General features: G+C 51.1%; 1 protein-coding gene across 1 annotated transcript; it reads right to left on the reverse strand.

Annotated features, from left to right (window-relative positions):
• Window positions 1-1,578: 1,578 nt before the first annotated feature.
• On the reverse strand, window positions 1,579-6,552 carry SPMIP8 (sperm microtubule inner protein 8). The gene is made up of 7 exons (XM_063312826.1): window positions 6,330-6,552; window positions 5,745-5,806; window positions 5,074-5,248; window positions 4,062-4,123; window positions 2,699-2,763; window positions 2,566-2,598; window positions 1,579-1,848 (listed from the first exon to the last, which is right to left on the reverse strand). Exons 1-7 carry the CDS (start codon window positions 6,550-6,552, stop codon window positions 1,818-1,820), a joined length of 651 nt encoding a protein of 216 aa, XP_063168896.1. The 3' UTR covers window positions 1,579-1,817.
• Window positions 6,553-17,035: the final 10,483 nt, after the last annotated feature.

Genomic DNA, 17,035 nt, shown 5'->3' on the forward strand with positions numbered 1-17,035 from the left:
TGCCTCAAACATAATTGAGGCTTGGAACAGGAATGGCAACATCTGCCCTCCAGATGTGGATCTGTCAGCAGTCCCTACCAATATGACCAGCAGCCATGGGTGGCAATTGCAAAGCTAGTCATGCTGGGAACAACCTTCCAGAGGCGGTTCTTTGAAGAACAGGCTAAACTAGGTTATTTGGAAACAACATGGCAGATTCATTTGTACCCCCTGCTTGCCCTGGTGTGAAGACGCCTCACTCCCCACTTGTCAAGGACACAGGAGACCGGCATCATCCTGCCCCCCTGAAGGCAGCCTCCATCTGCCCGCCCTTGCTCCCCTCCCGAGGGCTTCCCCCTTCTATTGGCACAGGCTATGCCGAGCTCAGCCAGCCGGGAGGGCCGTCCTGCAGCATTGCCCCACGCCCCTGATGTTTAGGGCCCTTTCCCTTTTGGCTGCAGGGGAGGCTGGCTTCTCTCCCAAAATGCCAGGGGGGCTTTTCTCCCACTTCACTTGCTAGCCTATGGTGGCAGAAAAGAAGGGCAGAGAAGAGGGGAAGCTGCTCTTTGGGGTGCAGGTCTTCCTGGTACGAGAAACCCCTCCCTCAGCTGTCTGTTCTTTAGCCTCTTGGAACTGCGGGAAGGGGAGCCGACAAAAGAGGGGAAGCAGCCGAGGGAAACTTGCTTCCCCTCTTCTCCCCACAAGGCAAGGAAAGCAGCGAGGAGGGGGGAGAAGCAGTGCTGAGGTGAAGGAACGCGTGTCTGGCCTTGGGGTTGGGGAAGGAAAAAGATGAGTCACTTCTGAGAAAAAAACTCAAAGCAACTCTACCTTGACTTTACTTAGCAGGGAGAAACTTGGGTAGGCTTCCAAGATGGATGTGCCTGGAATCCCTGCCCTGCTTCTTGACCTTGCCCACCTCAAAAGGTTGACACTTTGGGGGCAGACAGAAGCCCCAATCGGCTTCATTGGCAAGGCAAAGAGGGCTTGGCAGTGCAGTCAGCCGGTGCCGGTGCTTCTTTCAACTGCCACCAGTTTCTGTTGGCTCCTGTGCCTGAAAGCATCACCTTCCAAAGCAAAACTTGGGTGGGCTGAATTGTGGCTGAGGTATTAAGAAAGTACAACTCCTGGAACGGTGGATTTTGCATGCATCTAGAAATGGATGCTTAGAACTGTAGCTCATCAGTCCCTTAGGCTTGTACCACATACTGCACTTCTGAATAACCTGTTTAGTGTCTTGCGTGAATGCAGCCAGGGCCCTCTGAGCTGGGTCAAGGACTAGCAAGGCAGGCGTTACTGTTTCCACTGGGCCTGCCCCCGCTGAGCGGCTCCCCATTCCCAGCTAGCCCTGTGGGGCCCTCTTTGGGCCTCGGGTGGGCACCCAGACGTGCTCCCGGTGGCAAGACAAGGCTCCCCCTTTAATGCACAGAGCTGGTTCGGGTTTGGGGCAGAAATGCTTCCACAAGCTCCAGGTGAGAACAAGGACTTGCTGGTTCCCCAGTTTTGAAGGAAAGATGCTGGCCTGTATAGGTTGGTCAGATTCTAGTTTGTTTCAGGCTGAGCTGCTTTGACTCTCGGGCTGCTTGTTCCCATACAGCAACACGCAAAGGGAAAGCCCCAGAGAACGGCAGGGAGGCTTTTCCTCTTCTCGGTCTGCTTCCCCTAAACTCAAAGCACAAAGCTGAAAAGAGGATTTGCCTGCCCAGGAGATGCCCTTCCTGGCCGCCTCCTCTCCTGAGGCAGCTAACAGCTTTTATTATTTGTGGATGTTCGAAAGCGGCAGGCAGGCAGGCAGGCAGGCATCCGCCTGGTGTCTCGGCCCCTCTTCCGTGACCCACTCCCTAGCGCCAGGGCTCCAGGTAGTGAGAGCGGCTGAAAGGGAGAAAGGAGGCTGGTCTCAGTCCGCAACGGCTCCTCTGCCGAAGCCTTGGGGATCCTCCCCACTGGATCCCTCCCCCAGACTGAGATGGGGTTGGCTGCTCCAAGGATCGTCTGAGAAGGGCTTTGCCTATGCCCCGGACTGGGGAGCAGGGGCGATGAATGGCTCCTGCCCATGCAGTACCTGTAGACTCTGAAATTCTCCCAGGCAGGCAGTCTCCTGAGGATCCTATTGGTTATATTAGTTGGGGGGACTGCAGCCATGAGGCTGAGATTTCTTCATAGTCGCCCAGCCTGATATTTCTTGGAGGTCTCCCATCCAGGTACTACCCAGGCTCAACCCTGCTTAGCTCTATCCCACAACCCAAGGTCAGCCAAGGTCAGTCAGGTGCTGTCCCGAGGTCCAGCCCTTCTACTCTAGCGTCTTCAAAAGTGCTTTCTGGAAAATTTGTATTACCTCCCACACACTGTGAGCCTATCTGATTTTTTAAAAAGTTACCTAGACCACAGATGTGGCTGCTGAAGGGTTTAAGCACTCTGCGCAGCTTTGGTCTCAGCTCACAGAGTTCTTGCAACTAAAGAGGTACACCAAACCTGGCCCTGCTTTCTTCCGCAGCCAACTCCCCCAGGCTGCACTGTCTCTCTCGGGCCCATGGAGAGAGCAGAGGCCCTCTTCCCCCTCCACTGCTTTTGGTCCCCAGAGCCAGGTACCTGTGGGCTGTTCCAAAGCTCCTGTAGGTATTCCTGCAGCAAAAGAGGAGAACATGCCGTGAGTTACTGGTAAGTCCGGAGGGCAGAGGAGGGCTAGCTCCAAGGCAGGGGGAGGACAGGGGATGATACATACACGGTGTTGTAAGGGAGGGGCTTTGGTCCATATCGATCCAGGCTCGGATTCTGATTGAGGCAATACTAGCATAAAAAAGCGGTAGAAGTTGCCTTAAGTAATCAGCAGCAAGAAAGTTAAAACTGAGGACATCCTTAGTTTGAGATGCTCTCCATTCTCCTCCTCCCTCCCCCTTTCCATGAAATTCCCACCCCTTCTGGCCATCAGACCTGGACTCTCTCCCTCCCTGCAGTTGCTTTCCACCCACTGCAGAGGGAGCCAGGGAGCTGCTGGGGGCCAAGCTCTCCTTGGGCCCCAACCTGCCAGTTTCCTCTTCTGGGTTTCCCCTGCATTTGGGAGTCTTGCGTGGTGCCTATGTGGACACGTTTGGGCCACCAGGCTCAAGTTAGAACTTTGGATGCTCCCTTGTCAAATAACATTTAGACTTTTCAGCTGCCGAGATCCCTGCCAATGTCTCTCTGATATTATGGACATATTGGAGCATTTGAACTGCAACATACTCAAAAGTAATTAAACAAACATTGCTGTGCCTTCAGTTCTGCTTAGGGCATGGTGCAAATTATGCTGCAGACCCAGGACCCAGCTGTTCTGGGCAGGTGTGCATGCACTTTTTTCATTAAAAAAAACCACCCTTTTGTTTGCCTCCGAAATCTGTAGGGAACAAAACAATAAAATCACCAGAACAGGGTTTTTTCCCCATAATTTTTGATAGGTGTATTTTTAATAGCTACATTAAACTATGTTTAGTGAGTTGGAGTTTTGAGCAGGGGACTTCTCATTCAAAAAGATTTTAAAAGATTTTTAAATGTGTGAATTATTGTGTTTTCCTACCCCAAATTGACAGCATAATCCTGGTCCTTCCTGATAGAGAGTAGCTTGAAAAATGTAAACTTAATTAAAAAATAAAAGTGTTCCATCAAAATATTAGGATCCAGATCTTGGACTCATGTTCACATTGTCATCTTGGCAATTCTTTGGTTAAAAGAGCACCTTCCTGGTCCTGAGACAATTAAACAAGCCACCCAGAGTCACTTGTTGAGATGGGCAGCTATAGAAATTAAATAAATAAATAAAAATAAACAAACCAAGACTAGGAAATGTTTCTGAACTGCTACTGCTATCTCTGCCCTTCCTCTTAAGGAGCCAAAGGTCCAACAGCTGGATTAAAAACCAGAATTTCTTTTTCCACTGAGTTCCCCCAATCCACCTTGTGATAATCCCTTAATTGCAATCAAGTCTGGGGGTCTCCTGGCACAGGGTCCCCTTTGCCCTTTAAAAGCCCTTTAAAAAATGCCTTTTGAGCGCACCCCCCCCCCCCAAACAAGATTGACCTCCTCCCCTTGAAGGAGTCCTTCTCGCTTACCCTCCAGGTTTGTGTGACGTCTGGTTTTAAGTATCTCACAGCATAACAGCTGAACCCAAGAACTGAGAAAGAAAAGAAAAGAAAAGATGTGAGTGGGCAGGTTCGCAGTGCTGGTGGATCTGGGTAGGCAGCCTGTGCTCAGGCTTGTTGGAAAGAGGGATGCTGAATGACTCAGGCGAGTAGCCAGAAAGCGCCTCCTCGGCTCAGGGGTCCCGGGCTCAGACTGGCAACCCAGCACTCCTCTCCCGGCTTGGAAGGGAAGCTGCCTGTGGAAAGCTGGGCACCCTTAGAAGTGCTGCATCTGCTGACAGCTCCCAGCCACCCAAGAGATAGGTCTGACATTGATCACATGGCCATGGTTGCCGTCTTGTCTTTTTTGACCCCTGACCCCCACCCAAGCCTGCCCTGCCTCATGTTAAGGAGAAAGGTTGAATGTGGTTTTCCTGCTGGCAGCTGGCATGGGTAGGCCAGTGAGCAGAGCTGGGGGATCCTGCCATGGGTGCAGAAGGGGAGGGAAATGGCCACTTTGATGCCCCCAAGCTCACTGGCCCAGGGGAGGCGCCCCCCCTTCTCCCTCCCCCCCTTGAGAAGAGGCAGGAGAGAGGGGGGATGCAGGCAGCCTTCGGTAAGGTCCCTGCTGGTTCCTGCCCCGGAACAGCCCTTTCCTTGGAACAGTCCTGGGAGCCCAAAGCCGACTTCAGAAAAACCCTCTCAGGCTCAGAGCAGGCGGTTTCTTTTTTAAGGGCTGGGAGGACAGAATGCCACCTGCTCTCCCCAGGATGACTGTGCCCTTGCCTCCTTGGTGGACTTGCTCCGGGAAGGACAAGGGTGGGAAACTGCGAGACGCTGCCCGGCGCCTCCGGCAGAAGGTGGGGAGCGCCGCCGGCACCGGGCCTGGCAGCGAGGGGCGAGGAGCGCGCTTGCCGCGGGCGGGCTGGCCGAGGGCCGGCGCGGGGCCCAGGGAGCAGAGCGCCGCAGCAGCCGCCCGCGCCCCGCCCGCCGGCCCGCCTACCTTTGCGATTCAGGCTCGGGAGCTTGAACTCCCCCGCGGCTGAGACGAAGCGGGACCAGTCCTCCATGGCGCGCGTGTAGCTGGGCCACTCCTCCTGGTTGGTGCTGGGCAGCAGCGGAGCCATCTTCCCCGCTCGGTACCTGGCGGTCAGCGACTTGCCCAGCTCCGTCATGCCCTGAGCGAGGACACGGTCACCGCCCCTGCAGGCGCCCCTTGCCGGAGAGGGTTCGCGGCGCGGGGGAAGGGAAGGCCCCGTGCGCCCCCGCCCCCCGCCCCCCCACTGCTGCCGGGGGCGAGCGGAGGCTCCGAGGCGCTCTGGGCGCCTGCCCGGCTAGGTTTCCCACGGCAGGGGGCAGCCTTGGGCCACGTTGGCTGATCTGGGAAAACTGCAGGGTCCGATCGGGTCGGTACGCGGACGAGAGACCACGAGGAAATCCCCAGCGGGAGACCGGACGGAGAGCTTAAAAAAAAATCCAGGAGGCGGGAACAGCAACCCCCTCCCCTACAGTTGGCCCGAAAACTCCTCGGGGATGGTGTTGGAACCACCTTGGGCTCGTTGTCGGCCGGTCTTTCTGAGAGACCGATTGAACTGCCCGGCCGGGACTGCGTCCGCCCTCCCCGCCCGCCAGCTCGCAGCCCCCGGGCCGGAGATCCGCCGGGCAGCGACTCACCAGGGAGGGGAGGCGCTCGCTGGGCACTCCGGCCAGGGTGAAGGTCGCGTTCTGAAAATCCTCTTGGAAAACAGGAACGAGGGAGGTTAGAGAGGAGCCTGTTCCAGGCTCTGGAAAGCATCACACGAGCGCGGGCGCCCTGAATTCTGGGCGGGAGCACTTTTAAGGCCACAGAAGGCTTAGAGAAGAAATCGCCCCCCTCCCCCCCCGCAGTTCTGCCGGAAAGTTAGCGGAAGCACTAACTAAACTCCTAAGACTTGCCCCCCCACCATTAAAAGGTCATCGTATCAATGTGTGTGGCACGAATTCCAAAAAGACTGAAGTCCAGCCTATCAGCAGAGCACAAAGTTAGGGGAAACCACCGCAGACCGAATGGCAGAAGCATTAAAAGAGGAGACCCGGGAGGCGCAGCGCTTGTCGGCCGCAGCAAGCCCTCGGTTCTGACCCCGGCCTCGGGCCCTGAATGCACGCGCCACCCCGGCCGGCGCTCAGATCGGACTGCGCAGAGTAGCAACTGAGATGGGGTGCTCAGAGCTCCGTCCCAGCCCCGGTTCTGCTCCCCAGACAGCTCGGCTGGCCTGATACCTTTGGAGCAAGAGGTGGTTGTCCTGGAGTGCTCATCTGTGAGCCTGTTGGCAACGGTGTCCATGTCCATGCGCCTCAGCGTGGGCAAGCAGGGGTGGTAGAGGTGGTCCTTCACGCCAGCCAACATGATCTTCTTGGGCTCCAGGGGAATTAGGACTCCGGGCGCTGCATAGATAGGGCTGGCATCCTGGGGCCAGGGGACCAAGTCCAGAGCCTGGGCCATTGCTGCAAATTCAACCAGACAAGAGTTACATTTCTGATGGCCCCTCAGGCCAACCCTTCTCCATTGGACTGCCACCCTGGTTTCTTGCCACATAGCTTAGGCAGTCCTGGTGTAACTGTCTAAGAAACATTATCCTTGCCAATGCGCGCTCTCTCTCTCTCTCATTTATTTAAAAGGCTTACGTGGCAGCCCATCTTAAGCAACTCTGGACGGCTCACAAGTGAGATCATCAGGACTCAGGGAGCAGCATGGTCATTGCAGCCAACTTCCAGGCTCCAGCACCAGGGCACATCCCAGTGCCTACCAAATGTGCCAGGATTATACCTCCCACTGCTATTGGCTATGTTAACTGAGAATTGCTCTGCCATCTGGAGAGTATCAGGTTGGGAAAGCACTGAAAGTGCCAAAGGCTCGTTCAGAGATAATGCCAAGCCATGATTTAATATATCCACATAAACCAAAACAAGGGCCTCAGGCTTCTCTTTCCCCTCCCCTCTGCTGTGCACCAGAGATCATAAACAAGCCATAAACTATGGTTTGTTCCTGGTTGGCTTGAGCTGATCATAATTTAAGGGTGACAGTAAATCAAAACTTTCAAAGTTCTGATGGCAGAAGGAATAGGAGAATTATGTGCCCAAGACGCAGCACGACTCATGTGCCCATAATGTTTAACGATGGATTAACCTGGAGAAGACTATTGAATAAAACTATTGAGACTGTTAATAGTCTTCTGTTAAGAGCAGTCTGCAAATATTTGAACAGCTCCCACATGGATGGAAGAGTAAATGTGTTCAAGTGAATAGCTGGTTCAGTTATGGATGGTGATGAAGGCCACAAGCGGTTAGGTAGTGGATCCTGCCTTTGATGGTTGGACTTTGTTTTGTAAGCAGAACTGAATGGATTTCTTAGGAGCTCCTGCCTTGCCCTGCTGGGTTCTGGGTGAGGAGACCTCTGAGAACCCTTTCATCCTGTGTCTCTGTTATACCTGAACTGGTCAAAAAGCCACAATATCTCAGAGCAGAAAAAGCAGAAACAAAAGAGAGAAAGAGTGCAAATTCTGCGGGTGGTTTGAAGAGAAAGGAAATTTATCTGGGACTGAGTGGGGCTTCATTGGAAAAGCTGGCTCTCTTCCAGCAGGGCTGCAACAGCATAAGTTTCCCTGCTCATTCCATGCGCAGCTGCACACACCTTGGGCTGGTAACAAACTGGACAGAGTAAGGGCTGCACAGCATCCCACAGAACATGTTACCCACCAGAAGCTGCCACGGGGTGCCCTGATAGAAGAGAGTACCATCTTCCCCCAACTGAGCCTCCCGCAAGCTGCTGGCTTGAAATTCTGGGAGTCACAATCCCAACACATCTGGAGGGAACCTGGTTGGGGAAGGTGATGGTAGCCATTTAGATTCTAGGTGAAGGTAAAGGTTTCCCTTGACATTAAGTCCAGTCATGTCCGATGCTCATCTCCGTTTCAACGCCGAAGAGCTGGCATTTGTCCATAGACACTTCCATGGTCATGTGGCCGGCATGACTGAACGGACTGCCGTTACCTGCCCGCCAAAGCGGTACCTATTAATATATTCACATTTGTATGTTTTCGAACTGCTAGGTTGGCAGGAGCTGGGACTAGCAACGGGAGCTCACCCCGTCACGCGGATTCAAACCGCCGACCTTCTGGTCGGCAAGCTCAGCAGCTCAGCGGTTTAACCCCCAGCACCACCGCATCCCTCATTTAGATTCTACATGGAAGGAATTTGGGTTCCTAAAGCAGTTTTGGGAGCTGGTTTGGTGTTGTGGTCAAGGCACCAGGCTGGAAACCAGCAGACCCTGAGTTCTAGTCCCACTTTAGGCACACAGCCAGATGGGTGACCTTGGACCAGTCCCTCTTTCTCAGCCCTAGGAAGGAGACAATGGCCAACCGCTTCTGAAAAACCCTGCCAAGAAAACTGCAGGGACTTGTCTAGGCAGTTGCCAGGAGTCAACACTGACTTGAAGGCACCCTCCCACAAAAAAGTCACTTGATATAAACTCTTGTAAGAACTGAAAAGGGGTTAGGCAGGGCAGGAGGGAAGAGAAGGATGGTTCTGCACATACAAATATGCAGATTAAGAGAAATTATTATTAATTATATCCATAATTATAATTATTTAAAAATCCATTCAATCATGTCCAATTCTCAGAGACTGCCTGGGCAAGTCCCTGCAGTTTTCTTGGCAAGGTTTCTTGGAAGTGGTTTGCCATTGCCTCCTTCCTGGGGCTGAGAGAGAGAGACTGGCCCAAGGTCACCTATTTATTAAAAATCACTAATTATTGATTATTGATTAAAATTAATTAATATTATTAGCAATTGTAACGTGTTAAAAATCCATTGTGTTGGTTAAGACCTTCTGAGATAGCTTGAAAGTTTCTGATGGGTGACCATGGGCCAGTCCCTCTCCCTCAGCCCTAGGAAGCAGGAAATGGCAATCCACTTACAAAATCTTGCCAAGAGAACTGCAGGGACTCGTCCAGGCAGTCAGTCACCAGGAGTCAACATGACTCAAAGGCGCACACACACACAAAAAGCAGTTTACAGATTATTCAGAGTTGTGTCTGTCTGTCTATCTCATTAATGACATATACAACAGAATAAAATAGCAATGGAAGGGCAGTTAAAAGCCATCAATAAAGCTAACCCTGTAGAAACACCAGACTTGGTTGCTCCTGAGAGACTCTGGGCTCTCTGCATTGGTGGGGCAGTTTCTGGGGTCTTTCAACGCCCTTGTCCAGAGAGGTAGTTGGAGCATCCCCATCTGGCTCGGAGGACTGTGGGCAGCTGCCTGGCAGCGGAGGTGCCACCCCTGAGCCATCCAGGCTTTGCTTTGGAGCATTTCAGGCAACTGCTAATTTGGGATGACAGAGGGGGAAATTTAGATACAAAATACTAATAATATTAACTGCATTTCATTATTTGAATCAAATCAGATTTGGGTTTTGTCCTGGCTCTGCTCTTTTCTTTTCTGGCCCCACTTATTTTTGGAGTATGGCCACTGGCATGACACTCAAGGGCTGAAAATAACAACAATAACAATAATAATAAGGGAAGAATTGTTTTAAATATGTTGTTACTGTTATTAGACATTTGAAACAATCCCTTCTCTTCCTCCATCTTCTTTTCCTATCTGGCAGGGAAGCTGCTTACCCAAGCCTTTTGGATGGCACAGGAGCGGCGTCAAGGAGGGTCTCCCAGCCACGTCCCTGCAGAAAGGGCCAGGCAGTTAGGAAGAGGTAGAGCGGGATGCTCTGGAGGGCCTGATGATGCCTCAGAGCAGCAATGCCAAGCGGGCTCTTCTCCAGGTGTGGCCCCAGCACAGATCAGAGGAAGGGTTGTCCTGTGGCATCCCTCGGAACCATCACATGCCAGGCACCTGGTTCCCCACGGCCCAGTCCCTCTGTGCCCTGACCCCTCAGTCTCCATGGCAACCTCCGGGAGCCAGGGAATTGTTGGGGGAGGAGGGCCAGGAGGTTGCTAGGCACCCCCAGCCGGGTCACTGCAGGCCCTGGCCACTGAGCCTGCCCCCACCTGCTCAGAGGAGGCTCTAGGGAGCAGCAGGCCCAGGAGAGACCGGCGGGGGCAGACAAGCCCCTTTCCTTGCGCAGCCGGGAGAGAAGCGGAGCAGCCCAGCCCTGGCTGGGGCTCCATGGGAATCGGAAAGAGTGACCACAAGCATCCCAATGTCAAGTTCAGGCATTTTCCGAGGTTTCCAAATTGTGCTGTTTGTAACAAGTATAAGCAACTAAAAAGGAAAAAAGAAAAAGAAAGTAAAGTTCTGGAAATAAGGAACATGGAAACAGGGTGTCCGTGGGGAGAGGGGGGAAAAGTCAGGGTGGTGGCCGCAACCATGTGATCAAAGCCCCGCCCCTTTTAAGCTTGTGGCCACCAACTTGACTCCCCCACCCCCCAGCATAGAAAGAAGGCAGAGAAATTAGACCTGATTGTTTGAAAATCCTCTTTGGTTGAAAAAACGGCTATTTGAAATACTTACAGACATTTTTATATTTATTTATTAGGAGTAATGAATAAATATATATATAAATACAATATAAACACAATATATAAATCATTACTCCTAATAAATAAATATTTGTTTATTTATTAGGAGTAATGATTTATATATTGTGTTTATACTGTATGTTTGCTGTTTTAATTGACTATTTTATTGTAAACCACCAGAGTCCCCTGATGGGAGGAGATGGGTGGGGACAAATTCAATCAATCAGTCCAGAGCTGCCGGTCCAGTGCAGATTTATTCTTCCAGCATTATATATTCATACTTTTGAGTGGCCCCTGCACAGGATGCCGTTAAAGCTTGTTGATAACTTCCAGGCTCTGAGACTAGGATGAAAAGAGTCTTTCCAAAAAGCAGTGATTGCTGAGGGAGGCTGGCAGCCCTCTGAGTTTCACCTCCATCTGCCTCCTGGTTTCAAACCTCAGCTTCAGATTGTGATGACTGTCATGTTCATCGTTCCAATGGTTTGAATACATCATAACGTTTCACATGTCAAACCGTTGTTCCGTGTCTTACATGCTTGAACGTTTGCTGGTATTTTCCATTATTGCTGTGCTCTTTATTTTGCTGCTTTGGAATGTATGTTTGGGTTTGCAACTCTGTTCAAGGTTACTTTCCCAGGCAGATGTAACGGTTGCTAGCACCTGGGAGGGGGTGGTTGCTAACGAGCGCTTGGGGCGGGACTGGGTTGGAAGCAAGGCTTTTAAGTTTGTATTTGGCGCGCTTTTGCTCATTCTCAGCTTTCTCTGTATTTGCATACTATTCCTTTAATAAATCAGTTATCTTTAAGCCCGAGCTTGTGAGACTGAGTATTTGGGATTAGGCAACCATTACAATGACTCTGACTGGCTTATTTAGTTATTTAGAAGATTCATACGGCCGCCCATCCTGTAGCCCACAACTCTGGGCAGCTAACAAAAACGATTAAAAACAAGCAATAAAACCAGTACCGAAAAAACAAAGTTCTTATTAAACATGCTCTGAAATGGCAAATATACACAAAATAGATTTTTTGTCATATTTTAAGATCAAGAATAGGTAATTTCATATTTAAAAATAAGTAATCTGAAAGCCAAGTACAGAACATGCAAGTTGGATATTCCAATGTTATATATGTCTGTGTTCTTTTCAGAAAGATAAGCTAACTGGCTCAGGAATATCAGATACTAGTTCCAGAGATCCATCACAAATATGGACCTTCAGAGGGACAATTTCATACCTTGTTTATTGGTTTATAATGTATTAATCACATTTGTAGGTTGCCACCAGAATGATTTAGAATCTAAATAGCTGAGCCAACCCTTCCAGTTAGATAAACTGCAAAGAAGTAAATCAAACTGACTTTACATTCTACAAATGTACGTATACCTGTGTGTGTGGGTATGCATAGGTGCATGGATTTAATCTGCTGATCCTGGGTGACCGTATTAGAAAAGGCCCCCATACTGCTCCCAAAGATTTAATCAGAATGCAGGGGTGAGTTATGAGCCCCAGAGCACCAACACTCCCTTTGAATGGCCGTTGCCTGTCCAGCCAGGGTCTTCTCCTCCAGCTGGTTCCTCTGCCCTCCTGGCACAGCCTGGGTTTTCTCTCCAGGTGACTCCCTCCTCCCAGTACTCCATTTCATTCTCATTCGAGCAACATCTCCCCTCCAGGACCGCTCCCCTCTCTCCATCCCCAGAGCCCGTGAGTCTTGCTTGTGGTCGCCCAGGAGGGCCACAGAGATGGCCTCGGAGAAAGAACGTGACGGCAAAACACAAACCAGGGAAGAGACTGTTAAAAACTTAAACTGGTTTTGGTGTAAGGGGGAGGGAAGGGGAAACACTGTTAGGTTTTCAAGATTCCGTTATTAGAGGCTAGATCAACACAGGATTATTTCCAGGATTTCTGTGCCAGTTTCCTGTTTCCTGACTTGGCCTGCCTCGCAGGGGTGGCAGTAGCCTTCCTCCCTCTCTATTCTTGGCTCTTGCTCTGTTCTTTATCTAAGACCACAGAGCTGTCCTGCTTGGTGCAAGAATCCAAATGGACACATCCCAGACCTAGGGCTGTCCAGCCTCTGCTTGAACACCTCCGGGAAGGTCTGGGTCATTGGCTTGGCTGCTGAACTGCTCTTCCCATTGAGCTGTTTCCTCTCACGTTCAGGCAGATTCATTCCTGCCGCCTGGAATGGGCGAGGATGGGCCCGGATGTTCTTGGCCATAGGACGCTTTTGGGCACTGAGGGAGGGTGACCCGATTCCCCCACCCCGCCCCAGCCAGACTTCCTCAAATCTTCCCTGTGCGTGATGTTCTATATTTGGATGTGCTCTCTGGATTGTCATCTTGAAATTTGTTTGGGTCTGATTTCTTCATTGTTTCATTGTTCATTGTACTTCATTGTTTTATGTTGTGCTTTACTTGGTAGGTGGGGCAGCATCAAAAATTGAATAAATAAATGAAAGAAAGCCATCAGAAGCAGTACTAAGCCAGCCACAATTTGCTGATGGTGCAGAAGGCCTCGTTTCCTAGCAACCGAGGTAGCTGCCAAGGTCCTTGGATGAACCTTCCTAGGACCTCCCTGATCACCCCATTGCCCCTCCAGCATCTCTGGATCCTTCGCCAAGTCTGGGACCCAGATCTGGACCTGGGGCTCAAGGGGGTCCTGACGGAGTGAAAAAAACGGAAGCGCTCCTGCCCAGGACTGTAGGAGGGCAGCCTTGTGAGTCCAGGGGTTGCCTTGGAACTCAGGCACCCCAAGTGGCGTGGAGTAGAAGGGACCTGTTCCCTGAATCTGATAGAGAGAAACTCTTTCCCCTTTGCCAAGGTGGCTCTTTCGCCCCACCCGACATACGAATCCCCAAGTGTTTCAGGCAAAGCGAAAAGCGTTTATTAAGGTGGGGTCGAGTGTTTTTATGGGGTACGGAAACAAATGATAATACTTTCAGTATACGTGATACGTCAGAAAGCAACTAATCAAACAATAAAAGACATGAATTACACATGAGAACTAAGCAATAGAAAATATTGATTGCAGACAACATTCCACAAGTGTCAATTTTATGGGGGATGCTGCTCCCTTTCCCTTTGTATTTTTCTTAAAACTTGGAAGTGTGTTGGAGGACTTTCAGAACATGCTCCCTATTGTCTAGTTGCTGAAAAGGCAAGTTCTCCCATGCCAAAAGAAATGGCCTTGGCTGAGAAGAAAAACATGCTTTCCTAAAGTTAGCAAAGAGGCCTAGCCTGCCATGATAAAATGCTAATATCGCCTTTGCTAAAAAGCTAATAAGTAAAGGTGAAGGTTTCCCTTGACATTAAGTCCAGTCGTGTCCGCTCTAGGGGGCAGTGCTCATCTCCTAAAATTCCAGGTAACACAGGGCTTCCCCATGCCAGGACTCTGGTACCAGACCCCTTTGAAGCTCTGCTTCCATGGATGCAGCTAAAGAATAGAGTACAGTACAGTACAGTAAACTTTTATTGTCATTTCACTATATACCAACGAGTACATTAAAACGAAATTTCATTGCAATTGGCTCGAGCAATAAAATAAGAACACCATAATTACCATAATATGTAATATATATTCTTTACCCATTTCACTGGGTACCCTTCCACCCTTCCTCTCTGGCAGCCTCCTCTGCTCTCCTCCCCACCTCCCTTCCTGTCTGTCTCCTCCCCAGACCGGCCCACTGCAGGCAGCCCTTTCCCCTTCCTTGGGAAAATGCCTTTGGGGATGGCCAGGGGCACAGCACGAGAAGCGCCCGTCCGGTCTGCCTGCCTTCTCTCTACTTGCTAAGAAAACACCAGGGTCCAGCTGTGGATTATGATGGCAGGGGTGGGCAGAGACCTGGAAAGAACTCCCCCAAATAAATGTAAAAATGCAGCAACAGAAACCACAGGTGTCTTGGGGCAACCATTGCTGAGCTGTCCACAACGTTGTCAACCACCAGCTGATAGCATGACCAAAATTATTATTTTATTTTCAAAGGTGGGCAAAAAGCCTGCTGTGGTAATGCAAATGGGAGATCCAGAGCTTTCTTTCTAAGGTAAAAGGCTTCCCAAGAGAATGAGCCAAAGAAGGTTGAGCAGCAGCTGCTTTTCCTGGGACCCAAAATGAGGGGACCTCTGGAATCCGCCTCCCCCTCCCTGCTGGCATTCCGAAAGGCCACAAAACCTGGGTGCTCTCCTAGGCCTTGGGGAGGGGTGGATGGGGCTCCCCTGTGCGTGATGTTCTATATTTGGATGTGCTCTCTGGATTGTCATCTTGAAATCTGTTTGGGTCTGATTTCTTCATTGTTTCATTGTTCATTGTACTTCACTGTTTTATGTTGTGCTTTACTTTGTGGGTGGGGAGGCATCAAAAATCGAATAAATAAATGGAAGAAAGCCATCAGAAGCAGTACTAAGCCAGCCACAATCTGCTGATGGTGCAGAAGGCCTCGTTTCCTAGCAACCGAGGCAGCTGCCAAGGTCCTTGGATGAACCAGGGAGAGGCCTAGAAGATCTGTCCAGAAGGAGAGGGGGGGATTAGGGCCGATGGAAAATCCAAGTGGCCGGAGAGGCAGCAGGAAAGGGCTTCTCCCTTAACTGGCAGGCATGGCTCCCGTTGCTCCCCGCCAGGGAACTGGTGGGCCGTGCAGTTCGCCCTTGCACGCTAGCTGCAATGCATGGCCTGCAAACCCTGACTGCAAATCACCTCCTTCTTGGCAGGGCTGTTGTCCACACGCTGTCGGTGGTGGGGGTGGCTTGTTGGGTAGGTCAGCTCCTTCCTTAGGATTTGAGCACAAGCCTGTTGCCTTAATCCAATTTGTGCCCTCTGTCCCCAGCTAATTAATCCCCTTCCCAGTTCCCCAGTTGGTAGCTGAGTCCTGGGCTTCTTTCGAGGAGCAGCGAGAGGAATCCAGAGTGCCATCTTGCCAATCTTGTCTCCTTAAGAGGACAGAGGTCTTTCTTTCTCTCTTTCCGGTAGAAAAGGGGGTGGATGCATCCCATCCCCCTAGCTTTGCTACTGGTAAGTGTTGCCCTGGGAGGGTGGCACTCCGAGGGCAGCTGGAGGTGAGGGGAACTGTCACTCCAGGGCAAGAGCCTGCCTGGAACCCCAAGCTTCCCAGTTCCTGGGAGTGCTGGAAAGCACCCCTTCCCAAATCCCTGGGATGCATCCCCGGCACTCCAGGAATGGGGGAGTTAGGCTTCCAGGCAGCCACCCACTGGGTTCAGCCCCATGTCCTGCTGGAGCATCGATAGCCCACTGAGGTGCCACTTCCTCGAGAACAAATGATGGCTGGCTTCAGGCTTTAGTGATCCCTGAGATCTCTGGTGAATTAAGATGTGCTTGTAATTGAAAATAGGAAAAATGACCCCCCTCCCCACAAGAGGAAAAGGGGAAAAGAAAAATGTTGCCCAGATGGATGTTTTTACAGTAAGGGTGAGGCCAGGAGAGGGCTGGGACATGGGGTGGGAGAAAGATGGTCCTTGCCTCTCCTAGAGGGCAGGAAACGCTATGGGGGATGCTCTGGTTGCTCCCAGTGTGCGCTGGGGGGTGGTTCCTGGGTGGAATGCTTTGGTGGCCTTCTGAAAACATCCCCAGACACTATTATTGCCATAGCACTGACCACAGCAGAGAGAATTCGAGTTGCATCTGCAAGGAAGACAAATGGGAAGCAACTTCCCTGCTTGAGGACGTGCTGGTTTTTTGCCATAATAACGTTTCTGTCTGTCTGCTTGATGATACAGTTTTTCTGCCCCCCCCCCATAACCCCCTCTCTGTATCTATCAGTGAGTGAGTCTTTCTGGGCCTGCAAGTCTCACCCCCTCCTGCAGGTGTCCAAGCCTCCCCAGCAAATGCTGTCCAGCTGCCATTTGAACATCTCCAGCGATGGGGAGCCCACCTGGTTCCTCTGTCAAAGGGCCCTGGCTGGGTAGATTCAGCTGGAATCTGCCTCTCAGTGACTCCATAATGAGTCCGTTATTTGGTGCCCTGGAACACGGCAGAGGACAAGGACCACAGGGCCTTCTTCTGAGAGACATTCTTTCCAGCCCACCGTCCAACTCCAGCTGGGGAGCGGGAAAGGGAAGAGTCAGTGGTAGCATGGAGGGTGCATAAAGAGCAGTTGCAGCTGGATCTTTGCTTGTGGGGAGAGTCCATTTTAGATGAGGGCTGACCACACTGGAGCAAGAGACGCCCCTCAACAAGCATCGCCATCCTCCTCGGTCCCACAGAACAGCTCTGTCCCTACGGTCAGCGTATCCTGAGCATGAACAAGTTGCTTCCCAAGGTTTTCCATCCCTGGCAGGTTTCTTTCAAATGTTTCTGCTGCCATAACATTATTTGGCATTTGGCTCTCAGGTATGTATGCATAAGAACTGAAAATCCTCAGCTACCACCCAGTCTAGATCCCTAAGAGTGCTATTCTGAGCACCTCGCTGCATATTGCCGTATTGAACACAGCAATCCGCTTAGAA

This window comes from Candoia aspera, chromosome 11 (genome assembly GCF_035149785.1).
Source record: "Candoia aspera isolate rCanAsp1 chromosome 11, rCanAsp1.hap2, whole genome shotgun sequence".
Classification (NCBI taxonomy): Eukaryota; Metazoa; Chordata; class Lepidosauria; order Squamata; family Boidae; genus Candoia; species Candoia aspera.

Bases quoted from the DNA above. Each gene is read 5' to 3' on its own strand.
- SPMIP8 (XM_063312826.1), bottom strand. From the start codon at position 6,552: ATGGCCCAGGCTCTGGACTTGGTCCCCTGGCCCCAGGATGCCAGCCCT. The intron at 4,124-5,073 runs GTAGGCGGGCCG...TTTCTTTCTCAG, and splicing joins CCCGAGCCTGAATCGCAAAG to TTCTTGGGTTCAGCTGTTAT. The intron at 2,764-4,061 runs GTAAGCGAGAAG...TTTTTATGCTAG, and splicing joins ACGTCACACAAACCTGGAGG to TATTGCCTCAATCAGAATCC.